Source organism: Somniosus microcephalus, chromosome 5, assembly GCF_052327205.1.
Source record: "Somniosus microcephalus isolate GS21.2 chromosome 5, FLI_Smic_1.0, whole genome shotgun sequence".
In the NCBI taxonomy this organism is placed as follows: Eukaryota; Metazoa; Chordata; class Chondrichthyes; order Squaliformes; family Somniosidae; genus Somniosus; species Somniosus microcephalus.
In genome coordinates this window covers 304,998,324-305,025,965 of record NC_140991.1, presented here as the reverse complement: position 1 = coordinate 305,025,965, position 27,642 = coordinate 304,998,324, and the positions used below count along the sequence as shown (strand labels likewise).

The 27,642-nt window shown below is 45.7% G+C and overlaps 1 protein-coding gene across 4 annotated transcripts in view; it reads left to right on the top strand.

Moving 5' to 3' along the window:
* LOC147117868 (cadherin-18-like) overlaps positions 1 to 27,642 on the top strand; it is a 1,002,068-nt gene that overhangs the window by 667,143 nt on the left and 307,283 nt on the right. For 3 of the 4 annotated variants that reach the window (XM_085989250.1, XM_085989251.1, XM_085989249.1), the window contains one exon: positions 13,368 to 13,840. In XM_085989250.1, the coding sequence (XP_085845376.1) occupies positions 13,619 to 13,840 (222 nt within the window). In that variant the 5' untranslated portion in view covers positions 13,368 to 13,618. Of the gene's footprint in view, positions 1 to 13,367; positions 13,841 to 25,295; positions 25,361 to 27,642 lie in introns of those variants that run through there. The other variant, XM_085989252.1, reaches the window with a different exon arrangement.

The window sequence follows — 27,642 nt, the reverse complement described above, 5'->3', positions numbered from 1 at the left end:
TTTAGCGCTTCACTTCCTTTCTGGAACGCCAAACCCAATTTCGTGAAAGCTGTGAATCATTAGCGCCTGGCGCTACGTTTCCCAGTTTTTAAAAGTTACCGCCCCCAAACGGGATGATACTGAATTTCTCCCCGATGTAAGAAAACTACTAGGCACTTGGTCTAAGCGTTAAACAAAGCTTTAATCAACTGTTTTACATCATGGAGGTCTAGTTGTGTCCTTCACTAGTTCCTATTAAGAATGTCCTGCGCAAGCTAGGCCCATGTCTGAGTATTTATACTCTCCCTGGACAACGCCGCCCGCAGGCCGCTCAGTATTATTTCATAAGTCTTTCTTTCATGAATGACTGATTCATGACATCCCCCTTAAAGTTTCTATCAGACGATTTATTTTCCCATGTCCTTGGTTCGGGTTTATTTTTAAAGTTAGCTGAACTCTAGCTGAGCAAGCATCTGCAGAACCAAGGCAACGGATTAATCTTTCTAACCTCAGGTTATAGCACAGTCAATGCACTCTGAGGATATAAATGCTAATAAAAAGAAGGATTTGAAGCAGGATGAAAAAAAACTGTCACCAACATGAAATGGCCAAGGATCATTCCCTGACAACACTTTTGGTGCTTTTGATGCACATCTTTTATCAACAAACACATACATCAGCCTGGATTTTACACTATCTGCAGTATATCCTTCATTATTTTATGTTGGTTTTCTCAGCTGAATTCAGTCACCTGCAAGTTGAGGGTGAACTAGGTGGAATAGTTTTTTTTGTGGCCCAAGAGATCAATGTAATGCAATAAAAGCAGCAGATTAATGCGTATTGAAAGCTTGCATTCCAAAGTGATCGTTAATGGTAATAATGGACATTTCGTCATGTTTTATGTTTGAATAAAGGACCTTGAACTGATTAAAGTGCTCAGTTCTACTCCATGCATTAAGGTGCTCTCGGTTCCCTATTGCTATAAACAGCGCACTCGAACAGTCTTGTATGTACATGTACAAAAAGAAAATACTGCAGATGCTGGAAATCTGAAATAAAAACAGAAAATGCTGGAGAAACTCAGCAGGTCAGGCAGCATCTGTGAAGAGAGAAACAGAGTTAACGTTTCAGGTCGATGACCTTTCATCAGAACTGGAAAAAAGCAGGAAATGGAACAGATTTTTAAGCAAGTGTAGGGGCTGGGAAAGGGGGGGAGGGGATGAAAGAACAAAAGGGAAGGTCTGTGATAGGATAGAAGGCGGAAGAGGTTAAGAGACATTCAGAGATATTCAAGGCAAAAGGAGATGGTAATGGGACAGGTTAAGAAACAAAGGATGGCAGAATGAAAGACAGCTGCCATGTGGGGGAGAAGAAAAAAAGACAAAGAGTGTGGATAAAATATATCTATATATATAAATAAGTATGTCTCTCTGTCTGTCTCTCTGTCTGTCTCTCTGTCTGTCTCTCTGTCTGTCTGTCCGGCTATACAATCAAAAGTTATAGAGCGTACCTACACATATGTTACATCAAAAGAAAGCTTATCATTAGGGGACTCTCATAGGCATATTTACTTTTTGGTCGGTCAAAAATTGTGCCGACGGTATCCAAAAAACTTTCAAAATTCCGCTCATTATCCGCTCATTAGCATCGAGTGACGTGAAGGTTGACCAATCGTACAGTCGAGCGACCCGACGGTTGACCAATCGCAGTGTCACGGGGGCGGGTTCATTGCGTGTGCGGGCGGGCCATCCTAGAGTCGAGTGACATGACGATTGACCAATCCTACAGTTCAGTGACCTGACGGTTGACCAATTGGTGCGTGTGTGGGCGGGCCTAATGCTTCTGAGTTGAGGTGAGTGGCCACCATCTTGATTCCAAACTCTTCATTTCTTTTTCCCACTTTCTGCGTGTTTCTTTTCAAATCTAGATTTCCAGCAAAAAAAAAGTTGCTTTTAAAACACAAATTGTTTTTAAAAAAAGTTAATTAATTTGTAAATCTTTTCTCTAGCCTCTATAATTTTCCTACTTTTCACCATTTTTGCAGGCAGGCCTCGAAGCCTGGGCCTCTGTTGCCCAGCCACGCCCGAGCTACGCACCTCCCGTCCCGCTTAACAAGCGGCCCGCGATCGCCGCCATCCTTCTAAAGGCTGGCGGCGCGGGGACTGAGGTGAGCGTAGCCATCGCCACCATCTTAGTAAAGGCGGGCGGGGCGGGAGTCAGAACGCGCCGTCAACGTCGGCCCGGAGCGCGAGTGAACCGGCGGTCTTGAAGCCGGCTCGGGCGGGGAGCAGGGCTCAGGAGGGCGGGAAGGGGGGGAAGGGTTACCCCGGCAACCGGGCCCGGCCCTCTCTCACAGCCTCAAGCCGGCTCACGCCCGTTCCCAGGGCTTGGCTCCAGTGCAGACCCAGCCGCAATCGGCGGTCTTGCAGCCGGCTTGGGAGGGCGGGGCTCGGGAGGGCGGAGAGTGGGGGCTAGGGAGGGTGGGGGGGCGGGGCTCGGGAAGGGGGGGAAGGGTTACCCCCGGCAACCGGGCCCGGCCGTCTCTCACAGCCTCAAGCCGGCTCACGCCCGTTCCCGGGGCTTGGCTCCATTTGCGGCAGCGGGGCCACTCACCCTCTCTCTCTCCTTCCCTCTGTCTCGCTCTCCTCCCTCCTCCCCTCTCCCCGTCCCCTCTCCCTCCTCTCCCCTCTCCCCCCCTGTTCCCTCCCCCTCCCCCCTCTCCCCTCTCCCCCCTCCCCCCCTCTCCCCCTCCCCTCTCCCCCTCTCTCTCCCCCCTGCCTCACCCTCTCTCTCTCCCCCTCTCTCTCCCCCCGCCTCACCCTCTCTCTCCCCCTCTCTCTCTGCCCCCTCCCTCCCCCTCTCTCTCTCCCCCTCACTCCCCCCTCTCTCTCTCCCCCCTCACTCCCCCTCTCTCTCTCCCCCCCTCCCTCCCCCTCTCCCTCTCCCCCCCTCCCTCCCCCTCTCTCTCTCCCCCCTCTCTCCCCCTCTCTCTTTCCCCCCTCTCCCCCTCTCTCCCCCTCTCTCTCTGCCCCCTCCCTCCCCCTCTCTCTCCCCCTCTCTCTGCCCCCTCCCTCCCCCCTCCCTCCCTCTCCCCCTCCCTCCCTTCCTCCCCCCTCCTCCCCTCCCTCCCCCATCCCCCTCCCCTCCCTCCCCCCTCCCCCCCCTCCCCTCCCCCCTCTCTCTCTGCCCCCTCCCTCCCCCTCTCTCTCTCTCTCCCCTCTCTCTCCCCCCTCTCTCTCTCTCCCCCAGTCTCTCTCTCTCTCTCCCCCAGTCTCTCTCTCTCTCTCTCCCCCAGTCTCTCTCTCTCTCTCTCCCCCAGTCTCTCTCTCCCCAGTCTCTCTCTCTCTCTCTCTCTCCCCCAGTCTCTCTCTCTCTCTCTCTCTCTCCCCCAGTCTCTCTCTCTCTCTCTCCCCCAGTCTCTCTCTCTCTCCCCCGTCTCTCTCTCTCTCCCCAGTCTCTCTCTCTTCTCCCCCCAGTCTCTCTCTCTCTCCCCCCAGTCTCTCTCTCTCTTCTCCCCCAGTCTCTCTCTCTCTTCTCCCCCCAGTCGCTCTCTCTCTTCCCCCCAGTCGCTCTCTCTCTCTTCCCCCAGTCGCTCACTCTCTTCCCCCCAGTCACTCTCTCTCTTCCCCCAGTCGCTCTCTCTCTTCCCCCCAGTCGCTCTCTCTCTTCCCCCCAGTCGCTCTCTCTCTTCCCCCATCGCTCTCTCTCTTCCCCCCAATTGCTCTCTCTCTTCCCCCCAGTCGCTCTCTCTCTTCCCCCCAGTCGCTCCCTCTCTTCCCCCCAATCGCTCTCTCTCTTCCCCCCAGTAGCTCTCTCTCTTCCCCCCAGTCGTTCTCTCTCTCTCTTCCAACAACAACATGCCCTCAAAAAAGCCTCGGCACCGCCGGGCACTCCAGCTAGTATATATACGATAGAGGCTGAGGTTATGATCTGAAATTGTTGAACTCTATGTTGAGTCCAGAAGGCTGTAAAGTGCCTAACTGAAAGATGAGGTGCTGTTCCTTGAGCTAATGCTGAACTTACATTGAAACTTAGAAACATAGAAGATAGGAGCAGGAGTAGGCCATTCGGCCCCTCGAGCCTGCTCCGCCATTCAATGCGATCATGGCTGATCATCTAAATTTAGTACCCGTTCCACTTCCGTGGAACAATGCAAGAGGCCAAGGACGGTGAGGTCTGAGTGGGAATGGAGCGGTGAATTAAAGTGACAGGCCACCGGGAGCTCAGGGTCCCCCTTACGGACTGAACGGAGGTGTATTGTATGTAAATGGTTGAGCTGGGTTGAGCAGAAATTTCTAATTGTTTGTAAAGGCGTTTAGACTAAAACACTGATTCTAAGTTGAAAAGGTGTCAATGCAAAGAAGATTTTTTTTTTAATTCCAGAAAAAAGTCAAATCCCTTTACTGCCAAGGAGAACAAAATCAGAACCAAAATGATCATCGAAGATAATTTTAATTGGCTATCGTCCATGGTGAATGATTCAACGGGTTCTAATTGGATTAGGGTGCCTTGTGCTTCAATAAGATCTCTTTTGCATATTCCAGTCTAAAATCTGCTCATAATGGTCTTAATGATTTCATAATAATACAATTAAATGGATACGTTAATTGAAGAAAAATTGAAAATTCTTCAGCATTGAGCCTTTAGCACAGCCTCACCATTGAAGCGTGCATATACTTTGTAAAACTTTACGTCAGTGCTATCATTGAGTGAATCGGCGTCTTTTTCTAAGAAGCAGACAGAGATTAAAATTGAATGTAATTACAGTAGTGATTCACTGTCGGAGGTGCCGTCTTTCGGATGAGACGTTAAAACCGAGGCCCCCGTCTGCTCTCTCAGGTGGCCGTAAAAGATCCCATGGCCACTATTTCGAAGAAGAGCAGGGGAGTTCTCCCTGGTGTCCTGGCCAATACTTATCCTTCAATCAACATCACCAAAACAGGTGATCTGATCATTATCACATTGCTGTTTGCGGGAGCTTGCTGTGCGCAAATTGGCTGCTGCGTTTTCCACATTACAACTCCACTTCAAAAGTATTTCATTGGCTGTAAAATGCTTTGAGATCTCCCATGGTCGTGAAAGGCGCTATATAAATGTAAGTTTTTACTTTTCTTTCACAATTTAATCTGACTTCCTCAATCTAGAGTTTTTAAGCCTGGAAATAATGCGCTACAATATTAACATCTAAATGCTTAACATATTTGTAGTGTACTACTTTGTCCGCTATTTTAATAGTGGTGCTAACCCATTGGAATAAGTGTTACATTTTCAAATGCTAATAGTACACAGTGTAATTTCTAAACTTGTTGCAATTTTCTACAGATACTTGCTCAGTATTAAAGGGGAGAAGGCTGCTCTACCACGCTGTGTTTTGAATTACAAAGAGGGGCAATAAATGAAGGACATGTTATAGTGAATGTCTAGCTGACTGGAAGGTAGAAAATTTATGGGTGGGTTAGATGGGTAACGTTCGACTTCGGCAGGGGCGTAAAACCAGCTGTATCGGATCAGCTGCCCGCTATACTGCCCATCCGATGACTTCAATGGAAAGCCACGCACCATCCTGACTTGGAAATATATCGCCGTTCCTTTATTGTCGCTGAGTCAAAATCCTGGAACTCCCTCCCTAACAGCGCTGTGGGGCCACCTTCACCACACGGACTGCAGCGGTTCAATAAGGCGGCTCACCACCACCTTCTCGAGGGCAATTAGGGATGGGCAATAAATGCTGGCCTTGCCAGTGAGGCCCACATCCCGCAAACGAATTTTAAAAATGCCCAAAGGGCACATTACAAAATAGATTTGCTTTGGGGCTGTGTACAGCACAGTGTTAGATACTGATTGTTCACTTCTGGGATCTGGGATCAGGCATCAAAATTCATCCAGGGCTAAGAGGATTTAAGTTTCATCCAGCTGCTACCTGTTTTGGACTTATATAAAATTAGTTTAGAAAGCAAAATTCAATTCCCAACAGGCATGGATCCTCAGTATAAAACTGCCACTAAACTAGTAATCTCACACAGAGATAGCTGGTGTGGGAATTGGAAAATGTTTCACATTGGTGCACGAGGGGACATTCTTTGGAGGTTGGGCCGAATAGTGGGAGCTTTACTCTTCATCTAACCATACTACTCTGACGAAGGTTCGAAATCAGACTCTAGCCATTACTTCTAGATTTATACACTCGTGATTACAGATTTATATAAACGCAAGGGCACAGTAGCACAGTGGTTATGTCACTGGACTGTTAATCCAGAGGCCTGGACTAATGATCCAAAGACATGAGTTTAAATCCCACCACAGCAGCTGGGGAATTTAAATTCAGTTAATTAAATTAATCTAGAATTAAAAAGCTAGTGTCAGTGATGATGACCATGAAACTACCGGATTGTTGTAAAAACACATCTGGCTAATGTCCTTCAGGGAAGGAAATCTGCCGTCCTTACCGATTGACTCTAAACTGGTCTCTGAAATGGCCTAGCAAGCCACTCAGTTGTACCAAACCACCACGAAAAAGAGCTTCACCTCACGGACTGCAGCGGCTCACCACCATCTTCTCAAAGGCAATTAGGGTGATGGGTAATAAATGCGACGCCCACGTCCCATGAATGAATAAACAAAAAACAGACCTTTGTTCTGATGGAAAACATCTTAAGTGGGTGGCGGGGGGGGGGGCGCAAAATTAGCGGTTATGGCCACCACCAGTTATACAACTTGCTCTGTTTTCCTTTGCTTTTATTCATTCATGGATGTGGGCATCGCTGGCAAGGCCAGCATTTATTGCCCATCCCTAATTGCCCTTGAGAAGGTGGTAGTGAGCCACCTTCCTGAACTGCTGCAGTCGTGAAGGTACTCCAACAGCGCTGTTAGGGAGTTATACTTTGTTGTAGCAGTTTGATACAACTAAGTGGCTTGCTCGGACATTTCAAAGGGCAGTTAAGAGTCACATATAGGCCAGACCGGGTAAGGACGGCAGATTTCCTTCCCTAAAGGACATTAGTGAACCAGATGGGTTTTTACAACAATCCGATAGTTTCATGGTCTCTATTACTGATACTAACTTTCTAATCCCAGGTTTTTATTTAATTAACTGAATTTAGATTTCCCAGCTGCCGTGGTGGAGACTTGAACTCTTGTCTCCGGATCATTCGTCCAGGCCTCTGGATTACTAGTCCAGTAACATAACCACTGGTTATGTGGTTACGAGTATACACCCTTGCATGTGTACAGGAAACTCTCTTTTAACCGGCACCTAACCGGAAATCTCTCTTAACCGGCAAAATTCAGGAGTAGGTTCAGGTAAGTTTTACTATATATTAGTGGCCGTGTAACCAGGGTTCCTGGATCTGTGGCTGTGTAACCGGGGTTCCTGCACCTGTGGCCGTGCAACAGGGACTCCTGGATCTGTGGCCGTGTAACCGGGACTCCTGCACAAGTGTCGTGTAACCGGGGCTCCTGCACAAGTGCCATGTAACCGGGGCTCCTGCACAAGTGCCGTGTAACCGGGGCTCCTGCACAAGTGCCGTGTAACCGGGACTCCTGCACAAGTGCCGTGTAACCGGGACTCCTGCACCTGTGGCCGTGTACGGGGCTCTTGTACCTTGGTAAGTATACCTCTCTGTAATCCGGACTTTTTGATCAACCGGCACCACGCCGGTCCCGTCGGTGCCGGATAAAAAAGAGTTTCCTTATATATAAATCTAGAAGTAATGGCTAGAGTCTGATTTCGAACCGTCATCAGAGTAGTATGGTTAGATGAAAAGTAAAGCTCCCACTATCCAGCCCAACCTCTAAAGAATGTCCCCTTGTGCACTAATGTGAAACATTTTCCACTTCCCACACCAGCTATCTCTGTGTGAGATTACTAGTTTAGTTGCAGTCTTATACTGAGCATCCATGCCCGTTGGGAATTGAATTTTGCCGTCGAAGCTCATTTTGTGTAAGTCCAAAACAGATAGCAGCTGGATGATACTTAAATCCTCTTAGCCCTAGATGAATTTGATCCCTGATCCCAGATCCCAGACGTGAGCCAGTATCTAACCATGTGCTCTACACAGTCTCGGGCAAATCGATTTTATTATTATAATAACACTTGTGCATCACGAAGCAATTCCCATAAAAACATATGATGGCTTCATGGAACCCTCACCACGTTGCTTGCATGAAAACTTTTGGCTAATTGGCTTATTTTTAAGTAAAAAGAAAAAGAACAGTCTTCTAGCAGACCTTCAGCTGTTGGAAGAGGTTTGTTGCATTGCCATAGAGTTGTTCTGTCTTGTGCAGAACTAAAATTGGTGGAATTTACCAGGCTGGCTACAGATCTGCACAGAAATTCCATTCACAAGGTGGAATGGAGATTGGCCCAGTTTCCATTGCTTGATGTTAATCAGGAATCATTATTCTTGGACCTGCCAGTTTCTGCTGCGAACAGTGCTTTGGGAAATTATTAATTGCATTATACAGGCACCAAACAATGAAAGTTGTGTCAGCCTACATCCTGCGCTGGAGGAGGCAAGTGGTTGGTATGAACTGAGTATTCGTGGTCTAACAAAATGCCAGTCTGCCTGGAGCTCTGGCGGGAGCTCCTTCTTGTTCACAAGTAGGAGCTAATGATTTGTGTGTGATGTCAAAGCAAATATTTCACATTGAAAACACTTATGGGGGAATTTTAACCCCTTGGCCCGTAATTTCCGATGCCTACGGGTGTGTACGAGGTGTGTACGCACCCGTAGGGATCTCGCAAGGTCCAGTTTCAGGCATGCGAAGCACATGCACTGAAAACCGGCACTTCCGATCGGTCAAGAATGCTCTTGACATTTCGCACGCCTGCCCTGGAGAAGGGCCTCTGCGGGTGGAGAGTTCCGCTTTCTGCAGAACCTCCGCCCGCTGAAAACCCTTAGAAATCTTATGTCTGCTAAAAGCAAGCGTAAGGCCTGCTTTTACCAGCATAAGAGTTTAGAAAAGTAAAAAAATAAAAAATTTTCACTCATTTATAAGGTAAAAATACTTTTAAAATAGGTAAGTTTATTTTTAGCTGCGTTAAAATCTTTAATGATTTTTTTCAAAAAATTACATTTTTGTTTAAAATATTGAATTTAAAGTAACTTTAACTCATTTTAAAAACATGATTAAAAAAAAATTATGTAATGTTTTAGTGTCTTTTTTCAGTGATCTCCATTCATACTTTTGATGGCCTACCTGTCAAAAGTATGAAGGGAGATTCCCTTCTCCCATTGGCTCACCTGGCCCACGTGATCCCAGGGATGCTTGTGAACCACCTGCGCCCCTGGGATACCTGGGCCTCTGCGCGCGCACCAGGAGAGGCCCAGGAGTGGAAGAGTCCGGACCTCGGGAGCCCTCAGATAAGGGCGTAGATTTTTTCCCGATAGCAGGCATCCGTACGCAGGAAGCCTCCTATCGGAAATTATGGGCCATTATAACGAGGCTGTGTGCCTCATTTTGAATCTCCATTTTAAATTTGACTCTGGGTGGCCGGGTTTCGCTAAAGGAGGCGAGGACTGCTGGAACCAGCATACATGCCGCGCTGCCCCCCCCCCCCCAACTTCCCCACCACGATCGGATACCCCACCACCCTTCCGATCTGCCCCCGGCCTCACCCCGAGGCCTCCGATCCAATGTTCCCTTTAATTTTTTGGGCTGCGCGGCCCCTTAAAGGCCTATTCAAAATACCACGCATGCGCGTTTTTTCCTATTTAAAAGCCGGTGAGCCAACCGCACGGGGGTTGCAGCATAAAGGGAACATTTCTCTGATCTCCCCCCCCAACACCCCGGCCTCCGAATCCCCCCCTCGCTCAATGAGGCCTCCAATATCCGATCCCCCTACCGGCCTCCCAATCCCCAGCTCCCAGCCCCGAACTCCTTTGATCCCTGGCCCCCGGCCACCCCCTCCTTTGGCCTCCAATCCCTTGCTCCCTCCTCTCTGCTCCCCGGCTGCAGCCTGGTGCCAAAGGCCTACCCACCCAACAGCCTCTCGATCTGGATGGCTGCAGGGGGGAGAGGAGGGGGAAACAGAGAAAAAGAATGTGAATCGGGCCCTGCCTTTAAACTCGGCAGGGCCTGAGGGGAAACCCGTTCTCCTGGGTTTCCAGACCGCAGTCCAGCTCCCCCCAGCCCCCTACCTGCCTCCAAGTTAAAATCCTGCCCTTAACTCCTACAAATAATATTGTTGACCAAATTTGATGCATACATACTGACGTAAGAAAACTACGAGGCACTTGGTCAGAGTATTAAACAAGGCTTTAATCGACTGTTTCACAACATGGATGTCTAGTTATCCTTCACTAGTTCCTGTTTACAAAATGTCCCTGAGCAAGCTGGGCCCGTGCCCGAGTATTTATACTCTCCTGGACAGTGCCACCATCAGGCTGCCCAGTATATTTCATAAGTCCTTTCTACATGAATGGCACGATTTATGTCACATATGATAGCAAAATACTGCGGATGCTGGAAATCCGAAATAACAGCAGAAAACGCTGGAAAAACTCAGCAGGCCAGGCAACATCCGTGGAGAGAGAAACCATTTCCTGCTTTTTTCCAGTTCTGATGAAAGGTCATCGACCTGAAACGTTAACTCTGTTTCTCTCTCCACAGATGTTGCCCTGGCCTGCTGAGTTTTTCCAGCGTTTTCTGTTGTTATTTTATTGCATACATGTTTGTCTCACATTTGGAAGCATTTTCAAAATAGTTTGTTTGGCGATTTAAAGCAACAAAGACTTGCACCAATTCTTCAGTGGCACTAAAGTTGTTTGATAATCGCTCCTGTGAAGCGCCCTGGAACGTTTTACTACATTAACGGTGCTATATAAATGCAAGTTGTTGTTGCAGATTAGTTGCCGGCTGGCACCGGAACACAAAGGCAGGGAGCGGACCATCCTAAATTCATCCTCGGACCTCATCATAATAATTCAGGGAAGTTACAGGCACCAATCCATTGCCCCGACACAGCTGGCTGTAAGGGGGGGGCTTCTTTTAACTGATTTATGGTAATTTAGCTGGTCACCAGGCTTTTGCTGCTGCACTCTAAACCAATTTATAAACAGTGGTTTTGAATCACTACCCCTCCTTCAGTTCTGAGTGGAGGAACTTATAATTAATGATATTAACATGGACAAGTAGTTTGGATGGGAGAAAAAATCAAGTTTTATTACCTAAATAAACTACAATCAAAAGAATAAACTATACCACACGAACACAGTAATTACAGTAAAACTATATAACAGGGGGTTGCAGATGGTGAAAACGAGGGATACAATGGCTACAATGTTACTTAAACAATCTTAGCAATTACCCTCAAATCACCACCCCCTAACTCCTGCTACATTGCCTTGTTGAGGAGTCAGAACACCCTGCTCACCTGTGGTACAGTGAAGTAAGAGAGAGAGATAGCTTCTCAGCCGCTATCTTTATACCTGGTGAGGTCCTGCCATTCTGCCCTGCAAGGGCTGTGTGCAAAATTCCCCGCCCAAAGGGTCCAATACACAAGAGAAAGCTGTGATTGGCTAACTCAAAGTGGTTAGACTGGGTTAATGTGTCTTCCGGAGCTCCCTGGGCTGAAACAAAAGGGAAATACAACTGCTGTATTGTCCAGAATGCTAAGTGATTTAGACCCATTCAGTTCTTAAACGGATCCCATTCAAGATATAAAAGTCTCTTCTGCAGTTTAGATGTATCCACTCGATATACAAACAAATGCTAATAGCATTCAATTGCTTTCTAAACAAAGCATTGTCCTTTGTCTTCAGCCATGTGGTGACAGCCATTTTTATCCCTGGAAATTTAAAAGCACAACGCCCAGGGATTCTTTAATCAAAAAAATTAATCTTCAGAACTGTAAATTATTGTGAATTCTTACATGGCCTCTCAGGGGCTAACTACTGTCAGGCAACCCCAAGGCCCAAAGGTTAATCCGGAGGTTGGGAGGTGGGGGGGTAGGTGATCGATGCGGGGGGTAGGTGATCGGGGGGGGGTGTGATCAGGTGATCGGTGGGGTGATCGGGGGGTGGGTGATCGGTGGTGGGTGATCGGTGGGGGGGTGATCGGGGGGGTGATCAGGTGGGGTGCTCGGGGGGGTGATCAGGGGGGTGATCGGGGGGTGATCGGGGGGGTGATCGGGGGGTGATTGGGGGAGGTGATCGGGGGGGTGATCAGGGGGGCTGATCAGGGGGGTGATCGGGGAGATGATCGGTGGGGGGTGATCGGGAGGGTGATTGGGGGGTGATCGGGGGGATGATCGGTGGGGGGTGATCGGGAGGGTGATCGGGGGTGGTGATCGGGGGGGTGATCGGGGAGGGTGATCGGGGGTGGTGATCGGGGGGGTGATCGGGGGGGTGATCGGGGGGGGTGATCGGGGAGGGTGATCGGGGGTGGTGATCGGGGGGTGATCGGGGGGATGATTGGTGGGGGGTGATCGGGAGGGTGATCGGGGGTGGTGATCGGGGGGGTGATCGGGGAGGGTGATCGGGGGGGTGATCGGGGGGGTGATCAGGGGGGTGATCGGGGGGGTGATCAGGGAGGGTGATCGGGGGGGTAATGGGGGGGTGATCGAGGGGGGTGATCGGGGGATGTGATCGGGGGGGTGATCGGGGGGGTAGGTGATCGGGGGCTAAGGGCTATCGATAGTGAGGTGAGGGCGATCAGAGAGTGATCGGGAGGGTGAGGGTAATTGGTGGGGGGCGCAGTTAGAGGGCAGTCGAGTTGGGGAATTGATATTTCCTTATGTGGCTCGGTGTCAAATTTTGTTTAATGATGTTCCTGTGAAGCGCCTTGGGACGTTTACTATGTTAAAGGCGCTATATAAATACACTTTGTTGTTCTTTCCATTTCTGAAATTTCCAGTTGATGCATCATAACGGTGATGGGATGTAGATGGGATTTACCATTTGATTCCTTAATGTTTGCATCTCACTGTGTAAGGGCAGTGTTAGATTGTATCTCACCATATTATTTAATTGTAGCATTCTTTCTACAGCACACCTTGTTAAAGCACGCTTTCTTTGGTAAAATGTGTAATAATACCGAAAAGTTATTGAGAATAATTCGTGCCTGAACAGTCTAAAGTGGACATTGTGGAATGTTCTTACAAACCTCAGTACTGACACCTTAATGGATTAAAAATATAAAAAACAAGCATTGAAAGCATGGCTGGTGCTCTCTTTACTCAACTCGTGTCTCACTGCATTTGCTAGAATCTCGTTCTTATTGATGTTTCTGGCTATCGTGCTTCAGGATAGAACCTTGCAATCTGTTCTTGGGTGTCAAACATATAAGAGTAAGCGCATGGTAGCTTTTCACATGCCTCAGGTCAACGGAAGGAATTTGCTTTTCTGATTATAATGATTAAATATTATTTCTCCTTTTCTTCTCCATAGGTCTAACATGTTAAGTCACAGGAAGATTTGATGAGATCGACAGAATATCAACATCCTGGTTAATGGATGTTTTTTTTTCCCGATGATGTGAATAAATGCTGACATTTCCCCAGCGGGCGGTCAAACCATGGAAGTATTAAGATCTCCTCGGGTTGTCTTCTGATATTGGATTTATCGGGCGCCAGAGCTGCACTTAGGAAAACATCTGAAAACAACCAAGGAATTTCGATCAAAGTAGACTTGGTCTCACAATGAAAATTCCGTCCACTCTTTCCTTGTGCCCTGCGCTGCTCTGCCTTGGTTTTGTTTGTTTCGCAACATCTCTCCAGAACTCTATCAAGGTGTCAAGGAACCAAAGCAAGCACTTGGAGGGGGAGAAGCAAGTACATCATCGTCCCAAGCGTGGTTGGGTCTGGAACCAATTCTTTGTTTTAGAAGAACATATAGGACCAGAAGCTCAGTACGTGGGCAAGGTAAAGGATTCAGCTCTTATAATATCACATTGAGAAAGCAGCTGGTTTCGATATTTTTTCTTTGGCATCATATCACAGTGAGAATTCAAATATAGTTAATAAATCCTCAGGTTGCCCCGTTCTGGAGAACACCCATCTCACATTCCTTTCCTTACCCTTCTCCATAAGCAAAAGAACAAGCACTGCACCAGGTCCCACCTGCCGACGTAGATATTCAAACGCAGTGTCCTAAAGCTTTGATGAACCAGAGTTCATGGAAAAGTTCTGACGTGCCCCTTTGTAGCTCAATTTGTTTGACATCTGAAGGTATTTTGATAGATTAAATAAAGAGGAACTGTTTCCACTGGCAGGAGGGTTGGTAACCACAGGACACAGGTTTAAGATAATTGGCCAAAGAACAAGAGGGGAGATGAGGAGAACATTGTTTTACGCAGTGAGTTGTTGTGATCTGGAATGCACTGCCTGAAAGGGCGGTGGAAGCAGATTCAATAGTAACTTTCAAAAGGGAATTGGATAAATACTTGAAAAGGAAATATTTGCAGGGCTGTGGGGAAAGAGCTAAAGAGTGAGATTAATTGGACAGCTCTTTCAAAGAGCCGGCACAGGCACAAGGGGCTGAATGGCCTCCTGTGCTGTGTGATTCAATGACCTCTCCAACTGGCTCACCTGTACAATGTTGTTACATTCTTAAATAGCTTGCTTCAAAGGCAACTTCTGTGTGGTTGCTCTAAATGGAATGATCATCCTGTTTTTTTGGCTGCATGTTTAAACGTTCGAATGGCAAGTTACCGACATAAACTTCTTTGCTCAAGGAGTTTAGTTTGTTTTTGCAGCAAAATACTGCGCTTGGGAGAGGAAGCAACTGATATTTTGCATTGGTGATCATAGTTCAAGGCCAGATGTCATCGTAGTTTTGTTTACTGGACGTGTTGAATGCAGGACTTCTCACCACTGGTCAATTGTGCAGTAAGAGTGATCCAGTGCGACAGCTGGGGAAACTGGGTTAACATTCACCTTTATAATACTGCCTTGTATTCACCATTGAACAAGCATTTATCAAGAGAGTAACTATGCCCGGTACTATAGCAATATACTATGATATGTTGGTGTTATGGTGAATATGGCCTACTCCTACTCCTATCTTCTATGTATCTATACTGGATGCAGGAAGGAAAACCCGATGGCCGGGGAGTCCAGAACCAGGGAGGTCACAGTCTAAGGATAAGGGGTAAGCCATTTAGGACAGAGATGAGGAGGAATTTCTTCACCCAGAGAGTGGTGAACCTGTGGAATTCTCTACCACAGAAGGCAGTGGAGGCCAATTCATTAATATATTCAAGAAGGAGTTGGATATATTTCTTAAGGCTAAAGGGATCAAGGGATATGGGGAGAAGGCAGGGACAGGGTACTGAGTTTGGATGATCAGCCATGATCGCATTGAATGGCGGAGCAGGCTCGAGGGGCCGAATGGCCTACTCCTGCTCCTATCTTCTATGTTTCTAATGCCGGAAACAATGTTCAGTGAATAATGTTTATCAATAATTGAATGACATGAAAGTACTATAATCCAATGAGGAGTATTCAAATAATTTTTAATGCCATAAATTCACTTGCAGGTCTTGGCTATAATTTATAACATGTAGTAAATGCAGAATAATTTTATTTTTAATCGTAATTTGTTTCTTTGACGTGGAGATATATTTGTTTGTATTTTCAGTTCTAATAAGATAGAATCCGAATTATATCGGCTGGCATGGCAGAGCCTATAAGCGTTGATATGAATGAGATGACAATTATCTTTCTGACGTGCTATATAAAGTAGCATATTGTGGAATGCCATCACTGTTTCCAATTCTGCACCCCCCCCCCACCCCCCTCGGAGTTTATTTGTTTAGGTAACAAGGCCTTAACCAGGATTCCTAACACCTCTTCTTCAAAATATTGATTTGTTCTAAGGAATAAAATTGGTCACTGTGGTGTATGTAACCTGTTCCACCTTAAGAGAACTACCTTAAGAGATGTACTACTTTCTCTTGGCTGCTGTATATTGTAATACTGTAATACCGGTGGTGACCACACCGGTATATAAGTGTTGTGCAAGGATTTGCTGGGCAGTTCAGCCCTGACCTTCAAATAGTAAAGACCTGTTAAAAGTTATTCTTGTTGTCTGTGTCCAGTGATTGATCCTAAACATAACTGGGACATACAGACTCAACAGTCACAATGATCACAGTAAAGGGGAATAAAGTTACCTGATTGTCATGGTACTTACATGAACTTGAACTATATTGATGTTTACTGAATAATGTAATTGGGTTCTGCATAATTAGTTTGTCATTTTCTAGCTTCTTCCCTCAACCATTTTTGCACAGACCAATGAAACAGCATTTTGCCCCAGTTCTTCGTCTGTAGCACTGGGACAATTGAGATCTCCTCATTCTGCTCTTTAATTACATGCGTGCCTTGCCCTCAAAAAATCTATTTTCCCATTGCTCTCCTTAAGTTGATGTGTATTTGCATTGCTAAGAAATATTTCCCGCTGTGCACTTGGCTTAATCTATTGGCACAGATTAGTGGATTTTACTAAGAAATTGCTAAATAGACAATTGAGTGTTTTAGTTATACAAATTAGATTGTCATTCACTGGGAGTGGGGGAATTTGGAACTCGCATTGCCTTTGCTAAAATACTTCATAGCTGTGAGAAATGTATGATCATTGTATCTATTCACAGCTAAAGTGTTAAGAGTATTTGAGTTGATTTTGAGCTACTTGGTAATCAAGATTCAGCTAATGATCATAGAGAATATCAGAGAGATTTAGGTGTCCTCATACAGGAAATACAGAGAGTTAGCATGCAAGTACAGCAAGCAATTAGGAAGGCAACTGGCACGTTGGCCTTTATTGCAAGGAGGCTGGAATACAAAAGTAAGAGCATTTTGCTACAATTGTAAAGGGCTTTGGTGAGACCACACTTGGAGTACTGTGCACAGTTTATCTGAGGAAGGATGTACTCACCTTAGAGGCGGTGCAACAAAGGTTCACTAGATTGATTCCTGGGATAAAAGAGTTGTCCTGTGAGGAGAGATTGAGTAGATTGGGCCTATACTCTCTGGAGTTTAGAAGAATGAGAGGTGATCTCATTGAAACATATAAGATTCTGAGGGGGATTGACAGGGTAGATGCTGAGAGGTTGTTTCCCCTGGCTGGAGAGTCTAGAACTAGGGGGCATAGTCTCAGTATAAGGGGTCGGCCATTTAAGACTAAGATGAGGAGGAATTTCTTTACTCAGAGGGTTGTGAAGCTTTAGAATTCTCTACCCCAAAGGGCTGTGGATGCTGAATCGTTGAGTATATTCAAGGCTGAGATCGATAGATTTTTGGACTCTAGGGGAATCAAGGGATATGGAGATCGGGCGGGAGAATAGAGTTGAGGTTGAAGATCAGCCATGATCTTATTGAACAGTGGAGCAGGCTCGAGGGGCCGTATGGCCTACTGCTGCTCCTAATTCTTATGTTCTTATGTTCTTAGTATACATTGCTTTCCAATATTTTTGTTGACAACAATTTTGGAGATTTGCCACATCTACCAATCGAGTAAATTAGGTACAAGCTAGACACAATCAAATGCAGCGAATTCCAGGTAAATTCCTATTTGATTAAAGCATAAACATTTAATCCTAGTGGACAAAATAAGATTAATGCACAAAGCGTTTTACAAAGAGATGCGAGCACATTTACAAAATGTCATCTTTTTCTTTACGATACATCTGCGGGGCAAATTAATCCCCTTTGCATCTGTTTTCCTGCCTATGTAAACTAGTCATGATCTAATTGCATCTTCCCACTGTTGGACTGCTTTCTTGCTCTTTTTCATTTTGTTACGCTAAATACCAGCTGACACACGCACTCAGTTGTAGCAGTGCACGATCATTTATTGAAACCTCATGCCATCCACAATCAGCATGAGTGCACAGGTATTTTCACACTACACCATTCCAGTATGAGAGCGTGCTGCTGAGACACTAGCCATGATTCCAGTATAAGCTGCTGAACACTTGTTCCCTTACATTTCTTATACCAAATTTCACCTTTGGTCACTATATTCTGTGCACACTACCAATAAATCATAGTACATCAAAGATATATACATGTGTCAACAGAGTAACAACATAAACTAAAGAACTAGGCACTTATCTGTTCTAATTACTTTATTGCCGTCCTAAAACTCTTCCCATTCACCTAAACACAAGTGACCAAGCTGACATATTCCAGACCATTACAGATATGGCTGAATGACGCTTACACATTCTACTATTTTACTTTACTGAGAAGATATCCTTGCTTTAAGGATCCCCTTACACAATTTACAACCATGCTCAGCAGAAAGCTGTTTTAACTTTTAACTCATCGTGTGCTGGTCTCACTGACTGCACAGAAAGAGCATTTGAGGTAACCAGGTAGTGTGAACAAACCCACCAGTGGTTAGGATTCAATGTATGACTTTAAAGTGGGGGACTGTTTATAGTTATTCCCTGCTTTCTAAAAAGACTAATGCATGTGTGCAACTAATATTTTCTGTTTTTATGCAACCTGACTTGCTGAACGCTTGATTGAATGAAGCCTGACTTAGAAAAACAAAGATTTGCAGCCAGATTATTTTGATTTGCAATTCATGTAAAAACACCCGATCCAAGCACGTTTCTTCGCAAACTCCTTGTGAATTCATCAGGGTCCAGCTGCATTTGCAACAGTCACTCAGCTAGGATGCTCATTGCAACGGCATTCAGAGCTGAACAACCCCATCCTTCCCATAATCTTGGACGAGGCATTGACCGCAACTATCAGAAATATTTCACAAGCACTTCCTCTCAAAGACGACAAAAAACCGCAAGAAAGCAAAATATTGCAGATGCTGGAAAACTTAAGTAAAAAACAGAAAGAAAACTGATTAGTATTTGTCTGGTAGTTGTTGAACGTTTCTGAGTCAGGTACTGTGAGTGCTTTGGTGCTGGAGAAGCATAGCCTGGAATAATTACTTTTGCGAATGCTTCCCTTCTGATTGTAGAAAAGCTGTTAATTAAAACCTATGGAGAACCAGAATGAAGATTTCCTCTGTGCACTAGGTGTTTCTAAAGGGCATGGTTACAATTCTGTTAATACTTAGAGCACAGGAGGAATTCTTCCCTTACGCCATTCTGTTCTCTCATATGCAGAATTCCCAGACACCCAGAATGAAAAGCCAACAGAGAGGTTCTGTGCAATTCAAAGAACAGTGTTAAATATTTATTTTCTGATGTTTATTCAGTCCAATCCCCATCGACTTCCACACAGGTTGCAATAAAGGTGGGAGTTTCTCGATGGTTTACACATTGGTGATCAGTTCTTGTAAGTTATAGTTCTTGTTGATTGCTGGCTAGCAAACAAGTAATTCCTCACAGGCCAGTTAGTTTACCAACCAGTTTAAACAAATTAAAACGTCCAACTCTACTTGTGCTCAGAAGTTCAGCAGCAGCCAGTGATTTCTGTGCTGCGCTTTGCGGAACACCTCCGTTCAGTCCGTAAGGGTGACCCCGAGCTTCCGGTCGCCTGTCATTTCAATTCACCGCTCCATTCCCACTCAGACCTCACCGTCCCTGGTCTCTTACATTGTTCCATGGAAGCTCAGCGTAAGCTCGAGGAACAGCACCTCATCTTCCGATTAGGCACATTACAGCCTTCCGGACTCAATATCGAGTTCAACAATTTCAGATCATAACCTCGGCCCCTATTACATTTTTTATCCACACTTTTGGTTTGTGCCTTTTCCTTTTTTTTCTCTCTCCCACATGGCAGCTGTCTCTCACTCTGCCAGCGCATTTCACACTTCATTTAGAGCCATTGTCTGTTTCTTTACCTGTCCTATTACCATCTCGTCTCACCTTGAATATCTCTTAATGTCTCTTCTTTCATCCCCTCCCCCATTTCCCAGCCCCCAAACTGCCTTTTAATCTGTTTCATTTCCTGCTTTTTTTTCTCAGTCCTGACAAAGGGTTTCGACCTGAAACGTTGACTCTGTTTCTCTCTCCACGGATGTTGCCGGGCCTGCTGAGTTTTTCCAGCGTTTTCTGTCATTATTTCTGTGCTGTACTGTATTCAGTAGTTTCTTACAAAGAGGAATTTGATAGATATTTGAAAAGGAAACATTTGCAGGGCTATGAGGATAGAGCAGAGGAGTGCGACTAATTGGATAGCTCTTTCAAAGAGCCAGCACAGGCAGCATGGGCTGAATGGTCCCCTTGTGGCTCCATGATTAAATGTTACTGCAATGTAAACGGGTCTCGTTTCAAATCTCTCAGTACAGTTTTTCATTCTTCTAATATTCACAAGGCTTTATAGTCTCTTTACTTTAGCTCGGTCTGGCTCACAGGAGGACCAGTGCTAGCAGAAGTCAGTAAACTGAACAAGATGGTGCTGTTGTCTCTGGAGTGTCTCGATTTTCACAGCCATCTCGGAAGGTAGCATGCCTCGATGGCCATATAAACAAAAAGCTGGAGGCAGCGATGTTTTCTGGCCGCTATTGTCTGAAAGGCTCAGCCCACCTCTGTAGCTCAGCAAAGTGGTGTTAAGTCTGTGAGTTGTTCAAGTAATTAATACTCAGACTTAATCAGTAACAATAAAACAGGTCTTTACTGGTTGGAGGTAGGGACTACACGTAGCTCTTTACTTCATGCCCACAGGCGGGAACTGAGGGGGATCAGTACCCACAGTACTATTTATACCCCTATGGCCAGGAGTGGTACTGCGTATCACTACGCCCAACAAGTAGTGCAGTCCTGTCCATAGGTTCAAAGTAGCACACATATTACATACACAACATTCCTCCCTTCCTAGCTTTACAGTCATCTCCCCATTTAACATAACGTAATAACATATATACATATATAACTTCAGGTTTACATAACAGAATAACATAGATACATAGATAACTTCATGTCAAAACAGATCACAGATTCAGTCTCTGCGGAAAACAGTTCACAGATTCAATCTCTGTGGTGTAGTCGGTTCACGTTGCTGGAGTGACTCATTCAATAGTCCTTCCATGGATTTAACAGTTTGAACTTCCGAACTGAATTGGCTCCGTTCGGAGGGACCACGTGTGTGATCTGGTAGAGGTAATAATGGTTCAGATGGGTCATCTTCTGTTTCGACTTTTCCTTTTCTGCTTCTTGGAGACTCTCTGGGCTCCACTGTCAGCTGCCAGCTGCATGCGCAGTTCCTCCTTCTCTTCCTCCTTTTTCCGTAGTAGAGCCACCTTCTCCCGATGTTCCGTAGACTTTCGGTGCTCCTCCATGATTTCTGTATGGTGGGAGTCGAAGTTACAAGTTGGGCAGGACAGGACATAGTAATATTCAGTGTCGTCCTGATCTAGGCCAGCGAGAGGGTCTTCTATTTCCTCCATACCCAGCTGGGCGTTAGCCAGCTTTTGTTCCAAGTCCAGACATCTTTCCTGAAGAGACTTCTTCATGCGTACCTCTTCATCCAGCTTTTTCTGGGCTTTCAGCAAGTCGTTTACTAATGACCACATTTGAGATTTTACTACTTCAACTTCTTTTGGAGATTGATTGATCGGACTATTCAATCCCTCTACCGGAGCAGCTGTTTCAGCGGTCTGTTGTTCTACGTTGACGTGAGTCAGCGTACTTTTGGCATCCAAGGGCTGCTCTGTTGCAGTCATCTCAGTCTGTGTTGCCACCTCAGCTCTTCCAATAACCTTTGAGAGCTCCGAACCCCTTTCGTTTGAATATTGAAGTTCGTGTTCAAGTTTTTCCCATTTCAGAGTCCTGTCCTTCAGCATATGCAGGAGTTGGCTGACCGTTAACTCCTCTGACATCAGACGTTTTGTGTGCTCCTGCTCCATTTTCTCCATCAGCTGCTTCTGTTGTCTTTCCAGATTCTCCAACTCTGTATCAAAGAACTCTTTCGTTGCATTCAACTCTTGCTCAAAACGGCGAAGCATTTGTTCTAATTGCTGTTGTAGTTTGAAATGGAGTTGAGTTCGAGCCCGGTGTCCCTCAGAAATGGGCACATCAGTAGACTTGCCAGACTCAGAATCCACAGTTAAACTATGTTGTTGTTGCTCAGTGGAATTCTGTGCTGAAACTTTGTCTTTTGCACCTGAGTTGGGCTTACCATCATCCGTTCCAGAGTCTGGGCCGACTATCTTCACCGAGTTCTCACTCGTTATTGTTTGTAGGAAATGCCAGTCCATATTCATTTTCCTAATCCACTCCCGTCCTAGTAGTGGAGGACCTCCTTCAGATATCACATATAAGTCCATTATTTGACTGTCTTCGCCCTTGTGGACCACTGCAACCTCTATTTTCCCGATGGGGTACACTCTTTGCCCCGTGTATGTTTTCAATATAATCCCCGTATCCTGTAGGGGAATATATTGGAATAACTTTCCGTAATCTTTCTTATTTATGACCGTCAATGCCGATCCAGTGTCCAATTCCAGTTTTACTTGGACTCCTTCTATCTGAAGAGTGACCCAAATTGTCTGGAGGTCTGCACCCTTACCAGCGTTGAGTACTCTTAAGCTAGCCAGTTCATTACAGCTTAAGCTAGCCAGTTCATTACTGCTAGCGTCTGAATCGGACTCCTGTTCGGTCACCTTGTGTACCTTTGCGTATTTTCCTTGCGGTGACTTCTTGTTGCTGGTCTTCTTCCCTGACCTGCATACTCTAGCTATATGTCCAAGCCTACCACAAGTTCTACATTCTTGGTTTTTAAACCAACACTGGTTCTGATCATGCGTTGTCTTTCCACAACGATAACATTTGCCAGAACTCACACCCAATTTGTGTGCACTGAGCTCCGGTGACCGTAGCTGCATTACTGCCGTGCCTCTCGCTGCGGCTTCGTGTGCTGCTGCCATAGTGGCCGCCTTCTCAAGCGTCAGCTCATTCTCCTCGAGCAGTCGCTTTTGTGTATCCTGTTTAAATAAACCACACACAAATTTGTCTCGAAGTGCCTCTGTCAGTCCCGTTCCAAACTGGCAATATTTCGCTAATTTACGCAATTCCAGCAAATATTCAGCATTGCTTTCATGCTGTAGCTGCCTTCTGTCATAAAATTTAAATCGTTCCGCTAGCATCAGCGGCGTGGGGTTTAGATGATCTTTCAGGACAGTAACAATCTCATCGAACGTCTTATCCGCCGGTTCATCTGGTGATAACAGGTGTTTCAATTGCCCGTATGTCTTCGCACCCATTAAATTTAATAATGTTAGAGCTTTGTCTTGGTCACGAATTTTATTGGCCTTACAATAATTTTTTACTCTTTCAACATATATGGCCCAATCTTCGAGGTCACTATCAAAGGTGCTAATATTCCCGTGTTTAGGCATTGTAGATTTGCAATTTCTCAGATTTTATTTTCTTTACTTGTTATCAAAGATGGCGGCTTCCCGCTCTTGCCGTCGTCCTCCACCCACAAAATGGCGGTTTTCCCGCGCTTGGCGGTCTTCACCCGTCCCCCGACGCCGTCTCCCTTAAGCCCTCGAGTGCGGCCCTTATCTTCGCCGCGATCGCCCGAGTGCTGCCCTTATCAGCGGATGCGATCGCTGGATCGCGAAGTGGCTCCCGACCGAAGCGGCTCTTGCTCGCTCCCTCCCGGGCTCTGGCTTACCCGCTCGCGCGTTTCACCGCGGCTCTTATCAGGGATTGCGATCGCCCTTATCTTCTCCAACTTCCCCAGCCCTGTCTTTGCAGCCAACGCTGCACGGCTTACCCCACCACCTAGGTTGAACAAGGAAACTGCAGAAAGACTTCTGTCAGTCGCTGGAAGCTGTCAGTCGCTGATGGAGGCTTCAGAGTCCTAAAGCCTGTCGCTTCTAGTGGGGTGGTGATGTTTGAAACCTCTCTTCAACTGCCGCAGGGTAAGAACCTGACTCGTCGCCAGTGTTAAGTCTGTGAGTTGTTCAAGTAATTAATACTCAGACTTAATCAGTAACAATAAAACAGGTCTTTACTGGTTGGAGGTAGGGACTACACGTAGCTCTTTACTTCATGCCCACAGGCGGGAACTGAGGGGGATCAGTACCCACAGTACTATTTATACCCCTATGGCCAGGAGTGGTACTGCGTATCACTACACCCAACAAGTAGTGCAGTCCTGTCCATAGGTTCAAAGTAGCACACATATTACATACACAACAAGTGGTTTTGCGCTTCCTGAGCTGTGTGGATCATTACAGGCAGAGTTAACTGGGGAAAGCAGAGCTGCCGAGTATAAAATAGCAAAATACTGCGGAAGCTGGAAATCCGAAATAACAACAGAAAACGCTGGAAAAACTCAGCAGGTCAGGGCAGCATCCGTGGAGAGAGAAACAGAGTTAACGTTTCAGGTCGAAGACCTTTCGTCAGAACTGGAAAAAAGCAGGAAAAGTAACAGATTTTAAAGCAAGTTTAGGGGCAGGGAAAAAGGGGGAGGGGATGAAAGAACAAAAGGGAAGGTCGGTGATATGATAGAAAGCAGGAGAGATTAAGAGACATTGAGAGACATTAAGAGATATTCAAGCGAGAGGAGGTGGAAATGGGGCAAGTTAAGGAACAAAGGATGGCTCTAGATGAAGTGTGAATTGCGCTGGCAGAGTGAAGGACAGCTGCCATGTGGGAGGGAGGAAGAAAAGGCCAAACAAAAAGTGTGGATAAAAAAAAATATATATATATATGTGATAGGGGCCGAGGTTATGATCTGAAATTCTTGAACTCTATTTTGAGTCCAGAGGGCTGTAGTGTCCCAAATCAGAAGATGAGGTGCTGTTCCTCGAGCTTACGCTGAGCTTCCGTGGAACAGTGCAAGAGGCCGAGTACGGTGAGGGCCGAGTGGGAATGGAGCAGTGAATTAAAGTGACAGGCCACCGGGAGCTCAGGGTCCCCCTTACGGACTGAACGGGGGTGTTCCGCAAAGCGGTCACCCAATCTGCCTTTGGTCTCCCCTGAAGCGTTGACTCTGTGTTTCTCTCTCCACGGATGCTGCCTGGCCTGCTGAGTTTTTTCAGCGTTTTCTGTTGTTACTGCCGAGTATAAAATTGTGAACCGCAGCTTTAGAACAAGTGTGCGTGGCATTGTTCTGGGGAAACCATTTTGCAATAAACAGCAGAGTTTCCACAGCACACAGGATTCTGAGCCATAATGTTCTTCAATCACTTCAGTATTATTTTCTACTTTAAAATTACACTCTTAAAGGGAGGTGCATTTAACACATTTTATATATTAAAAGAAGGTTCTTGGATCACGAACAATTAATAGAAACTAATTGATCTCCTGTGGAGTTGCATGAGGGAGTCTAATCTTCATGTAAAGCAGGGGATAATTAAACGAGGACCTGCAGACGTAATTATGTCCTCATTTTAAAGCCATATGCTCTGCCTTTACTTTTATATAATACTTTGGTTTTTTATTATTTATAGTTAAATCGCAAACCTACAGCACTTCGAGAAGCAGAGAATTAAATTTGGTGGGTGCACAGGACAAGGTGAGGAGTTGGTAGGTGCACCATTGAGATGCAACAGCACCAGTACTGGAGGGAGGGTGTAATAACAGCATGAGAGGTTTACATAGACAGTAGCCATTGTAAATGTGGACAGAGGAATTTTTAATGGAAAAAGTTGACAAAAAAACAAAGAAAACATAACAACAGGAAGTAAGGATTTTTTTAGACAGGAAATGTATGCAGACATAAGATTTTTAATATTTATAGATATATAAAGTTAATCAAATTTCTGCCTTATTCTTGTCTTCAGTGCTGTGTATAATATCTCAGGGAACATTTAAACTCTTTCCCTCAAGTTGTCTTCAGGCTCTGACTGGGTTTAAAGAAAACTTTTTTCTTCATTCATGGGATGTGGGCGTCGCTGGCAAGGCCAGCATTTATTGCCCATCCCTAATTGCCCTTGAGAAGGTGCTGGTGAGCCGCCTTCTTGAACCGCTGCAGTCCGTGTGGTGAAGGTACTGTTAGGGAGGGAGTTCCAGGATTTTGACCCAGTGACGATGAAGGAACGGTGATATATTTCCAAGTCAGGATGGTGTGTGTGACTTGGAGGGGAACTTTAAGCTGATGGTGTTCCCATGCACCTGCTGCCCTTGTGTCTTTGGGGTGATAGAGGTCGCGGGTTTGGGACATCTACCGCCTAGACGGATTCTTTAATAAATCTTACACTGCATATTAACAAACCTGAGTAAGGAAGTGGTCATATAGGTTGTACTTTGTCACGTAGTTTAATTTCAAATGTTATTTTTTTCTGAATTGGGATCTGAGAGAGACAGTATACCAGTTCTCTTGAAGTTCCGGTTTTGGGTCACTATTTTTGAATTGGATGCTAACCTAAGTGATATTGGTTGTACTCTGATATGGAACTTCTTTGTGGAAGGAAGGAATATAAAGAACTCCACTAATCTATTTCACTTACCATCCCTTCTTTCAATATTTTTCCTCTAACACTTAGGGGGAAAAATTCAGTTGTTTGCGCCTCCCGTTAGCACCTTAAGATGGCGCGAATTTGGGCGCAAAGCAACTAGCGCCTGGGCGCGGCGATGTTTGCACCGCTCGCGAAATTAACTAGACATTTTGCGGCGGCGCTAAATACTACCATCACGATCTCCTGCGCCGGCAGATTGTGAGGTCAGTTGAGTGCGCAACGCCCCGTTAGTGCCCCGGACCGGATATTGAGTGGCGCCCCCTGCCTTACCACCTGCCGCAAGCAACGACAGGTTGAGGGGAGCGTTATGCTGTCAGAAAGGGACCAGGGGAGCGCTATTTAAAGGTGACCACTTCCTGCCTTTTTTTGTCGGTGACATTTTTGCACCACGCAGTCTGAGAGAGAGAGAGAGAGACTTCTGGAGAGATTCAATGCTGTGTGAAGGAGTTTTGAGTACTGAGCAGCACTTTGCAGGTTCATTTTGATTTGCCCTTCCTTGCTTCGCCAGCACTCTGAGGTAGCGCCTCGCTCCTCGGCCTTTGCGCCTTAAGACAGGTGTGAAGCACCTGATTTAGCGCTCCAATCACCTCCAGGGGCGATAAAAGCCAAGTTTGCTGTCGGAAGCGATAATTAGCGCCAGGCGCTAAACTTTGCGCACGGCTGATAACAGCGCCCAAATGGGACGATAAGGAACTTTTTCCCCCTTAGGCTTTAAAGTTATTTTGTGTTTCGAGGGAGATATTGGGAGTCACAGTGAAGTTCCATGGCCAGTTATTAAATGCTTTGTGCAGGAATTATATGAGAGTGTTAAGTGATTACTCCATTGGGATGTATATTGTCACCAATGATGGAGGGGATGACATGTGTGATTAAAAATCAATCTTGTCGGCAGTAAAGAGACAGAAGATTACTTCCCAATAATTTAAGTTTTCATTGTACTTTGTTCTGAATGAAACAGGACTATTGCTCAGTGAACACAGCTGGATCAGGTGGCAGGGTGGACAAGAATAAAATTGAAAACCGTCATCTTTAGGGGACTAAATACAAATAATAAAAGACCGCTATAAGCCGGGGTGAGTGGTATTCTATGTCAATGGCAGCTAGCAGTGCATTTAGGTATTGTGAATATGTCTGGCCTGCCAGGCAATGTTTGTTTGAAACTGGGAGAAAGAGGAGCAGTAAAGCTAATTGGTGAGGTGTTACTCAAAATCCTGCATTTGGCCTTGAGAAATGTTACTGGGGAATAGAAATGTAAAGCATAGATTTTAACTGTTGTATAAATAAAACAAGTGATGGAAAGATCGTGATCAAGGATTAAAAAGTTATAAAAACAGAAACA